This window comes from Pterocles gutturalis, unplaced genomic scaffold (genome assembly GCF_000699245.1).
Source record: "Pterocles gutturalis isolate BGI_N339 unplaced genomic scaffold, ASM69924v1 scaffold6834, whole genome shotgun sequence".
NCBI lineage: Eukaryota > Metazoa > Chordata > Aves > Pterocliformes > Pteroclidae > Pterocles > Pterocles gutturalis.
The window spans coordinates 1-11,572 of NW_010135570.1; the positions used below are offsets into that span (position 1 = coordinate 1).

General features: G+C 36.5%; 1 protein-coding gene across 1 annotated transcript in view; it reads right to left on the bottom strand.

The window, feature by feature from the left end:
• Positions 1 to 2,009: 2,009 nt before the first annotated feature.
• POC1B (POC1 centriolar protein B) overlaps positions 2,010 to 11,572 on the bottom strand; it is a gene marked incomplete at its 3' end in the record, with an annotated part of 9,834 nt that continues 271 nt past the window's right edge. Inside the window, exons 2-7 of the mRNA XM_010081942.1 lie at positions 10,697 to 10,876; positions 9,304 to 9,411; positions 7,893 to 8,008; positions 7,322 to 7,455; positions 6,497 to 6,565; positions 2,010 to 2,162 (exon numbers count right to left, since the gene is read on the bottom strand). Coding sequence (XP_010080244.1) covers positions 2,010 to 2,162; positions 6,497 to 6,565; positions 7,322 to 7,455; positions 7,893 to 8,008; positions 9,304 to 9,411; positions 10,697 to 10,876 — 760 coding nt within the window. The remainder of the gene's footprint in view (positions 2,163 to 6,496; positions 6,566 to 7,321; positions 7,456 to 7,892; positions 8,009 to 9,303; positions 9,412 to 10,696; positions 10,877 to 11,572) is intronic.

An 11,572-nucleotide genomic window follows, 5' to 3' on the forward strand; every position in this document is an offset into this window, starting at 1 on the left:
CCGGAGGCACTCACGGAATGGAGATAACATTCCCAGCGTCCTGGACCAAGAGCTGAGCGGAGTAGGGGGAAAACGACCACCTGGCCACAGCTAATGATCCCCAGAGCTATACTCACGATTCCCCCAAATGGGGGGGAGGGGGATTCCCCCAGACGGGGGGTGCACCGCTCCCGGAGGCACTCACGGAATGGAGATAACATTCCCAGCGTCCTGGACCAAGAGCTGAGCGGAGTAGGGGGAAAACGACCACCTGGCCACAGCTAATGATCCCCCCGGAGAGGGAGGATCCCAAAACTCACGGAACAGAGATAACGATTTGAGCGTCCCAGGTGGGGGCTGGGGGGGAAGGCCCCGGGAGAGCGATGCAGAGCCAGAAGAGAGCACCGAAACCGAAAGCGGAGAGAAGGCAAAAAAGAATACTCTTCTGGGTGTTCTTACCTATATACTGGGCATGACGTGCATGATATGGAATAAATCATTGGTCAGTCTGGTTCTCAATCTTAACCTAAGAGCAAATCAGGCTAGCAGCTGGACTGTGTCTCTTTGCTTGTCTGCTGACCTTGGCAGCAGAACAACATATCGTTCTTATCAGCTACTGTCCTGAGCCTAAACCCAAAACACAGCCTCTTGCTAGCTATTTATGAAGAAGAAGGAGAAAAAAAAAAAAACTAACAGAGTTAACTTTAAGCAGTCTGTGCTTAACCCACGACAACCACCTATACTGAAGGCTGCTATCAGTAAACTTCATTCCATTCATTGACCTTACAATGAACATGACAGTCTGGCACAGAGTTTCTTTATGAAGCTTGTCATACATGCAGTTGGTCTGCTCTTGTTGAGCAGCAGAAAGCTTCACATCCAACTTGACAATAGAACTAGACAAATGAGAATACTTAGTGATGGATTCTATCCCCTCCTCCACCAAAATATTTTCAATCTTTCTACTACTCATATTGCATATACCCATATTGCAGACACATACACACAAAAAAAGCTCAATATCCTCAAATCACAATCTTTTAAAAGTCTGACCAGGAAACAAATACCATGTCAGCAGTATCTGCATTTTATATGAACAAAACCAGGCACAGTGAATTTCTAGAGTAATCTATTAGTATACAACTGCAACCAAAGTGTTCCTAGATTTATATCAGATACAGCTCTTGGACAGTAGAAGCATCTGGAGAATATCAAAGAAGAGATCAAAGTATAGGTAATCACCATGCAGAAGCTAGCCAGATCTACCAAGGACAGTCACAAATATATCCCTTGGGTTTTAGCATAAACAATGGTCTTGTCTAAGGCATAGTACTGTTCACTGACTTATCATAGCTCTCAGACAACCTGAGAAACATGGGATTTTCCAAATACTGACACAGAATTTTCGACATTTCACCTTGGTTCCTGAATTCTCAATACTTCCAAGGGTTATTGGTGGAAAGTTTGACAGTAAAGTAGCTAGACTTAGTAGTAGAATTAAATTATCAGGAAATCAGACTACATAGTGACATAAAACACACTACTGCCTAGAAAGGCTTTTTAAACTTTTAGATACATATCAAGATCTTGTCACAATAGCAAAGAGTCTTGGAAAGAGGGGCAATTTGTGACAATCAAATATTTGCCTTTCAGTAATAATGCTACCTTGTCCTGCTTTTATAATGATACATTTTGAGTAGCATTCTAAAGCTCACTGAAGTTTCAGAATATCTTCTGCAACAGTTGCCATGTTACTTCAGAAACCAAACTATTGCCTATGTTTTTTTTTAAGTCAGGTGCAGAGTACAGACTTACACAAGAAGTATGAAAGGAATTCACAGGATAAATCTGACAGCATCAGCTAGCCTTGTAATCTTAATGTGGATTCATAAGTTACAGTTGCTTCCAAAGTTATCATACATAACAAAAAGTTCTCTGGTACACATAGAACACATTTAACTATGAATGCTAGACAGATAGTGTTTACAAAAGCTTCTAGTTTCCTATATTAGAGTACTTGTTCCACTCACCTCAACTGACTGAAGTTTTTCATCATGGAGATGAGGTGACCTCGGGTAAACATCAAGAAGATGAGGAGGATCATCAATATGTGTTCTTCTAATATGGTGTTTAAGAACTTCTTTATAATCAAATGAATCAAAGTTGGTTTTCCATAGCAATACCTGTAAGAAGTCATCATACCAGTAACTACTTGAAGCCTGTTCAGTGCCCAAAACATAACAATGTGACTTATTACTAATAGATCATGATATCACAGTGAGCCTGCTGTCATCACTTTGTCTGATCTCTACTACAACACAAGCACTTCCCCAGAGTATCTTGTACTCCAAGTCTAATAGACGTGGTTCAAACCATTTAAAAAAAAAAAAACCACCTCTAAAAGAAAGTCAACTTCTGTCCCACTGGACTGTACTAAGTTATTTTTCTGCCAAATCAAGGGGCCATAGACTATCAAATTTCTGTCCTCTATAAAGGCTTGCAGGTCAGATGAGAAGGTTTGAAGGGATAAGAGAAATGACAGAGATCCACAGAACTCTAAAGCACTTGGTTCTAGTCTTCTAGGAACAGGAATCTGTTTTCTGAACCTTGTCCAATTACATTAAAGGTAGAAACAATATATAGCAGTCACACCACAGCCAAATGCAAAAGTAAGGTAGTGGAACGCAGAGGTAAGACAGTGGAAGGTAGTCTATCCAGCTTTATGGATAGACCAGGAAATCAAATCGCACAATGTTGCTCCCTCATGTCACAAAACAATTGTATAGGTAAGTAATTTAATTAAGTTTACAGGATTTGTGTCATCTTTGTTACTTTAAGTGCTAAGGGAAAAAAAGAAAATAAAAAAGAAACTTCATAACACTTAGAAAATGGCAGTTTCCAAAAGTCCAATGTTGATTTTTATAGCTTCTCCCTAAACTAGAGGAAAGAAAGATGGGACCATGATCTGACTTGAAATTACTTGCCTGTCCAGTCACAAGCATTTCTGACAACCACTAGAAGTATTTTTTATACATTAGTAAATTATATAAAAGCAGCACAAATCAGATTTTTTCACAGAAATTCCCTGCAGACTAAATAATATTTTCAATATATTCCTAAGTAGCTGCATTGCTACTAGTTCATTTCAGGCTCAACATTTTTCACTACTCTGTTAAGTAGAAGACCCTAAATATGCACTGGGAGACATGGTGTACCAGTAAAGGTGGACCCAAACTAACTCAGACATCAGTAACAGTGAAAGTGGGATACACGGATCTCAGTACAAGCTATACAAACCTGCCTCAGAACCTGGCACTTGCAGGACAATTAGGTGTTAGATTTGTTGATTCACAATAGCTCACTGTGCTGTAAGAGGGAGGTCCTGCTTTCTCTCCCTCTGCTTCTCAGCTGTGTAGTTGCACTATCTCCACCACCCAATCCAGCAAAAACTATTCAATTTTTTTATGTGGCTTTTCCCCATTTTTCCAGGCTTATTTTCTGCTGGTTTAACAATTCGAACGGGCTCAGCACTGAGTGTAAACAAGGGTATAGACAGGAGTCAGTAGAAGTGGGACCGTTTATCAGTGGTGAGCATTTCAGCTGCTTGAGCTCTAAATATGTTTCATTTTGCTCTAAAGCGGAAGGCTGTGCCACTACAGCTTCATCATGACAGATACCAAAATTACTAAGAGTAAAATCAGCATGGAAACATATGTATATGTCTTGAGTATCTGAACTGCAAAGTAAAAAGCACAAAAGCAACTATGCACAACCTTAGAAAAAGAGTTGTTCCAGAAGGAAGTATTTCCCTTTACAACAAAGCAGTCACCAGACACAATGAGTTGCCTCTTCTATGCTGTTAAGAACTGAATTAACAGCACAGGTTACTCCAAAGGAATATCTGTAACTTCGTTCTTTCACTTAAGAGTAAAAGGTCTTATGTCTTCCAGGGAAGCAGGTAAGTGCAATAATTTGCATGTGCACATATAGCCAAGATGCGTGAAGAATGTGAACTTCAGAACTCAACATGTTCTGGGTTTTTTTGATCAAGGAAAGAAAGAAACAGGAAGAAACAAAAGAAGTATTCAGTGCTTGTTTCAAATACTTAATATGCTTCTGAACAAATCTTTCAGCTGGCTCTGCACCAACCAAGAAGAAACCAGACACTAGAAGGAAAGATACTGGTTTTCCTTCTTTGATAGAGTAAAACCAGATTGTACTTGTTTTTGAAAATGTAAGTCTTGAAATAATATGTGCATGAAGCAATTAATCTGTGGCAAAGTTACAATGAATCAGCTGCCTCTAACTCATGCAGTGGACAGACAATATCTTTTGGATGTTGCACGGAGGATAGAAGATGACACTTTTATGTCCAGCCTCTGCTCATCAGCTTGATATTGCCAATCTGCCAGCAGAGCTTTTCAAATGAATACACCCTACATTTACAGTAAACCAACTTAATTCTTGCACAGTGAGTTGAAAAGAGGTCCCACAACTATTCTCCTGGCAGATGTGGAAGAGGGCTGTGGACATGTAATCAAAAAAAGGATGTTTGTTGAGTACATGTGTATACACCAACAGAAAATGGACACTGAATAATAAAGTTCTTATGTTTACTGTAGATAAAGATACATAGGCATAGCACACAATGGTTAGCACTGCACATTTTAAAACTTACAATACAAAAGTGAAAGTTACAGCAAAATAAGTAGCCCTCTCCCACCAGAAAACTCACAGGGGAAAAACTTCAACAGAGAAACATGCCCTTCTGTAAGGTAAATAAAACCAGGTTTCATTACTAGAGCTACTATAACTATTTTTTTAAGTCAACATTTACCTAAGAAAGCACTTCCTGATCAAACTGGATATTCCCTCTCATGCAATTAGCTGAGAAAAAAGTAATCTCAAAGATTTTGCACTATAATACCTTCTCACTTCACGATCCCATGTGCCACCAGCTCTACAGGATGGAGTCAGAGCAGGAGAAATGCAAGGACACGACTGCACTGAAATGCATGTCATTCAGGGGGCCCCAAATTCAGAGGAACCTTGCAATAAGACAGGGTATATACATTCGCAGGGTATGCTGGCATTTATTTGGGAGGTTGAGTTAGGCTTAATACTCTAAGTCCTTTCCATCATCACAGCTTCTCAGATTAATCTTCTGTCATATGACCTAGTTTAATACATGCACTTCACTTACTAATCATCATAAAACTCAAAAGAAAGGCTCATGAAAAGCAAGATCAACAATTCAGGATTACCTAGGAATCAAAGTTTCTTTTTGGAACTGAAAGATTCTCATAAAAAAAACCTTATAGTATGAAAAAAATAAAAGATTAGACTAGTGGCTCAAGGAATAAGTATCTTTTCTACAATCTTGGGTTTTTTTCTGTTTGTAAAATTAATATTGGAAGTTTGGCAACATTTTCACTTTTCCAATAACTGGAAGTTTTGGCACTGCTTCTTACTAACACCTTGTGACAGAAAGAAATTTTCATCTTTCTCCTTTGAGTGGGAATGACTTCAAGCCATTCTAGAAAGTGTCCTAGCCGAAGCATCAAGTAAAAACCAGAAATAGACTGTATTCTTTCTAACGATACTGAAATTTTCAGCTAAAACACATTTATTATTTTCCAAGACTGTCTCTGTTACTAGCCGAAACATATTTCAAACTCCAAAAAACAGAAGATAAACATGATTTCTGGTAAACTCAAAAGATCTTAGTTTCTACATCATGGCTTTCTGTGTCTACGTTGAGCTTTTAGCTTCTTATAAGGAAACAATGAAAAAAACAACTAATATTAAGGAACTTTTCAGATTGTAGCTTAAGGCTTGGGGTTTCACAAAGTTCTTTATTCTTGGAGAATGTAAAGACCTGATAGAGATGATTCCAAGCTTGGTAGTATGTTTGTAATTATGAGATTTATCACAGCAGATGAAGATTAATTGTATGATTTGCTGTTTGAAGTAACTTTTCTGTTTCAAATTAATTTAAATACTCAACTCTTCCCTGTATAAAATACAGTACTTTGCTGTTTCACTATTGTAAATTAGCAAAGCTAACAAGAGATATTTTTCCCCAATTCTAGCCAAAGTTCTTCCAGTAGTACAACTTCATTCTTACAAGAGCAGTGACTCAAAAAGAGGTGAAAAACTAGTGAAGCATGTAGGTGTTAATACTAGTTGCAACACAACTACTTTGACACTGAATTGCAACACTTTACATGTTTCTATTTAAAAATAATTCCTTAATATATAAAACTGAAGTGGCTAGTACTGTGGCCTTCTCCTCACTGTAACATCCAACTGAAAGTAGATAAGATCAAATTTTAAAAACATGTATTTATCATTTTTCTCCTCAAATTTAACTTTAGGCTAAAAAAAGTCTGTATAACACAGTAGTAGACAGAATACATGTCAGCATACTGTAATTAGCATGTTTCAGTAACATACCATATTTAACTCACACCCACTGTAACATTAAGACATTTAACTTAGAGACAATGCCACAAACCTGAGCATCTGCTCCACCTGAGGCAAATTTTTCACCACTTTTTGAAAAAGCCACAGAAAATACAGGTCCCTAAAAGAAAAAAAAATAGCATACAGTGAAATGATGTTATTACTGTAATCATGGTGCTTTAATGCAAAGAGAAAAAACACTTATGCTGTTATCCAATATAAATACATTTTTCAATTTTAATAAGGAACAACTTGACTGTAGTGAAGTTTTTGCAAAACAACTTGATCGATGAGTTAATATTGCACATCTTTGTAAGATGCTGCATTACAATCACTACAATCAATACTAGGAAAATAGCAGTATTTTCCTTAGATTTTATGCTTTAACTCTACAATGGAAAACTATGAAATATATATTACATTACTCAACACAATGTGTTTGAGTGATTCATTATCAAGAGTAGGGTTTGTTTTGCATTGAGAGGAAAAGGAGAAAATATCTGCTACTCTTCACAAAAGTTATCCATAAGCTTTCCCCTCCTTAGAAAGCACTGTTTTTCAATAGACAAAAAGACTAATGTGCCAAATAATTGATTCTGACAATCAAGGGAGTGAATTAATTAATAATTCAGAACATGATCTATTACTTAATATTAAGCATGCGTACAATATTGACAGAGTAACTGCATGGTTGTAGGCAAAATGGACGCATTTCCTTACGAACTTGTGATAAGGTATATTAATACAACATTTTGCTGTCCACTTTTATCTGCAACTTGCAAGATATAAGAGACAATGGCATAAATGCTACTTTCCCTTTGAAAAGATACCACATAATCTATTAAGATCCCCATTTAAACAGGATTATTGTGTATACCTTGTGTCCATGAAGAGTGTAAATAAGTCTTCCTTCTAAGAGATCCAAAATCTTAAGGGTACCATCAGTAGAAGCAGTGATGAGATAGTTACCAGAAGGATGGAATGATACACAATTAACCCCTGCTCTGTGAACTAATTTACAGAAGACAACATTCAAAGACTGTAGATACCTACTAACAGCAAATGTACACTTCTTGACTCTTTTCTACTTCTCAAAGAACATAGAATCATAGAATCATTAAGGTTGGAAAAGACCTCAAGAATCATCAAGTCCAACAAACTACTTAATTTAAGGGAAAAACAACCAAAATGCTGGGGCACAGCAGACTTTCCAAACTATTTGCTTAGTTCTGTTCTAAAAATTAAGAGAAGCATTGCAAGGGAATAATCAAGATTCAGGTTGGATTTTTAGGGTTGCTAGACTACAAAAACATTACTTACAAAATAACAATATGACCTGTTTGTCCACTTTCCCCAGTAAAGAATGAAATCATATAATCCAAATAAATCACATTTCACTGCAAAGAGCTCCATTCTAAAGAAAATACAACAAACTACATTGTTTTTACCTTTGTAATGCTGCAGTAGCTTGTTCATTCGAATATCCCACAGCTTCACTGTATGATTGGAACCTGCAGAAGCTATACATGTACCACTTGGGTTGAAATCCACAAAGTTTGCAAATCTAAATAGAATTAAAGAAAATAGATTTATTATGTGTTTCCAAATAAATATTTGGGGGATATATACACATACGCATATATAAAACCCACAACATTAACACTGAGTTGCCACAAACTTGTGTGGAATGCACATATATGGAAACTCAAATAAGGTATTTCAAGCAACTGAAATAAGCATAAGAAAACAAGATGTGCATAATAAATCAGACTGTATAATCTGGCTTTTGATAAAAAGATAGTATAATTGTCCTGACAAACCTTCACAGTTGTGTTGGAGTACGAAGTTCCTAGAAGAAAGTGCTGCAAAGTGTTTGCAAGCAGCAAGTAAAATAATTTTATCTAAGAACAGAATGCCTAGCTATAACAACCTTTTAGCTTGGAAAAAAGGATAAAGATGCTAGCCATGAAATTAGCAAAGCATATATACAACACTAATATTCCATTGCATTTGTTAATTAAAACTCTGGTTCCAAGATATTTAAGAAAACCGCAGATAAGCAAAAGCAAGTATTTTCTAAACCTAAATAAGACAGGCCACTGAAGCTAACGGAATACTGTTCTCATCAACAAGTGAAGAATTTGTAAACTTCTCTTCTTGTTGAAGCATCCAATATCAAATAGCATCATCAAAATAGAGGAAAAACATGAAAATGTTCAAAAATCTAAGAATGATCTGACTTAGAATCATAGAATGGTTTGGGTTGGAAGGACTCTACAGATTTAGTTCCAACCCCCCCCGCCATGGGCAGGGACACCTTCCACTAGCCCAGGTTGCTCAAAGCCTCATCCAGCCTGGCCTTGAACACCTCCAGGGATGGGGCATCCACAACTTCCCTGGGCAACCTGTTCCAGTGTCTCACAACCCTGATAGTAAAGAATTTCTTTCTAATGTCTAGTCTAAATCTGCCCTCTTCCAGTTTAAATCCATTATCCCTCGTTCTGTCGCTGGATGCCCTTGTTAATACACGTCCCTCCCCAGCCTTCCTGTAGAACCCCTTCAGGTACTGGAAGGCCAGTATAAGGTCTCCCCCAAGCCTTCTGTTCTCCAGGCTGAACAATCCCAACTCTCTCAGACTTCTCTCTTGCTTATTTCTTAACTGTTGGAAAACAGCTGTATAAGTACATCCAGTTAACCTCTTTAAAAAAAATGTGAAATGAATTATTTTAGTTTACATGGGTGGCAGAACTTTGATCTATTTTCAGATGTAACATATATAGATGTTAATACCATAAAACATGAATTTAATCTCATTAAAGTTACACATTTACATTTCTCCTTATTTCTAGTAACACTTACCCTCCATAATCTAAGAAGCTATCAATACAAGTTTTATTTCTTGTATCCCAGATCCTAACAGATTTATCCTCACTGCAAGATGCTATTAGTCTTCCATCAGGTGAAAATCTGCAATACGCAAATGTATACATTACTAAACAACTGACACTACCTCAATTAGTATTCGAGACATAAGTAGCAAAATGCCAGAACCAAGAAAGCCTGTCTGGAATGCAAATGTGTAACATTCAAAGGACAGTTGAATTTCTCATATTTCTCATGGATTAATAAAACCAAAAAGAAAAGCTTCTCCACCCACTCCTCCCTCCTCCATTTCACAATCAACTACAATTAAAAACAGAGCTGCAAGCAAGAGAAACAGGGAGTGTGGGGGGGAAGGTAACAGCAGCCTAAGGTTGTCACTTCAGGTGCCAAAGAGATTATTATAGAAAACTATAGGCAAAAAGACAAAGAGGACACAGTAGAACCTTGCGTTCATTTTTAACCTACATATATATTCTCCTGTGAGTTCTTTCTAGACTTACAAACTGTCAGCAAAAAAATCATGATCATTCCTAGACTAGCAGACTAGGCATTTAAACAGAGAAATGGATTTGTCTATCATTTCAGCAATCTTTATGATTTCTCATATTGAGCAACTGCACAAGGATATTAGAACACTGTTCAAGAATTTTCACATATGATTTCCTAAAGATTTTATTTTCCTTTTCAATGTTCAGATACTTTGGAACTTTGTAGGGCTCTGCACTTCACCAGTGTTAATTTTCTTTCTCAAGAGGTTTAAATCAGGCCTCCCTTAGCTGCATATTTTCCATTAATATAGAGGAAAGGAGAAAAAAAAAAAAAGTCAGCAAAGAACAATCTTTTCTTGTCTTTGAAGAGCTGCCCTGCCTAAGAGTGCAAATCTTAACGTGCAGTACAAAGGACATTTCTTTTACCTTTTCCAATTATGTAAGCTTAACTCATTTTGTCTCATGACCATTCTTTTATGCCACTACTGTTCCAAGAATAGTTGAGAAAACCTCTACTGTGCATAATAAATCTAGAAACAAGTGAATGCTGTGAAATAAATTAATACATCCCAAAAACTTACAAGACTGGGGAAGGACACGATTCTGATTGAAAATAAATACAGAAGACTGTTTGTTCTTCAAAATAAAAGAACTAGAACCCAAAAATAGATTTAATATGTACCCACATTAACAGAGCAAGTTTTCAGACTTCAACTTGGAGACATATATAAAACGTACATATATAAGATTGATTTATTAAAATTCCATTATTAGTGATAGATCATAATTTATCATCCACAATTTTTTCTCCCTTATATCTAAATAAAACCCCTTTGTTAGGAGTTCTGCTTCTTCACAAAGAGAATAAAAATAATGCTTACTTGGCACAGTGAACCCAATGAGTGTGCTGGAATAGAGAAAAAAAAAGGCGCTGATGGATAACATTCCATATCTTTATTGATTTATCATTGGATGCTGAAACTAGAAAGTGGCCATCATGCGAGAAGCTCACGCTACGAACAGATCCTGTATGACCCTTCAGTATCGAAGACTCTCCATGACTAGGTAGAAAAAACACCAACAAAAACAAGCCACAAAACACAATTATATTAAACTGAAAGAGTTTAAACCCCATAAAAGTCAAAGATAACATATTTGGAATCTTATCCAAATGACAAAGCAACGTACATAGGCTAAGTCTCAGCGCTGCAAATATTTTTCGCCTTACTCGAACATTAGTTATTAGAATAATGGATTTGAAAGTAATTGCATTTAATATGAATAATTTTAGAGAACAGTGGAATTTACTGTCAGCATTAGCTTTCATACAGTATTTGAAAGAGAAATTGTATTTTTTGATACAGTAATCTAGAAAATTCTTAAAAGTTAAAGTAACATCAGTCTTTCTAAGATCATTCGGAATAGCTTGTAATCACTACTACTTGAGAGCAGTCTAAAAAGGTAAGTCAATTCAAAATATTTTTCTTCCAGAAGTGCTATTATTTCCTTCATCACTTGTCTCTCCAAAATTAAGTGCAGCTGTACAATCCTTATTAAAAGAAATACATCCTTTAAGCCAGAGAATACTACCAAGCATAGTCCTACACACACGAAATTATGACTTTTATATTGCTATATTTTTCTTTTCTGAAACTACAGAATATTCAGTAAAGAACAAAGTGACACAGTAAAGAACCCTGTTGTTTGTGCTTCCCCAATCTCAGTTTCTGTCAAAGCTCAGGGATGTAAGAGGGAAA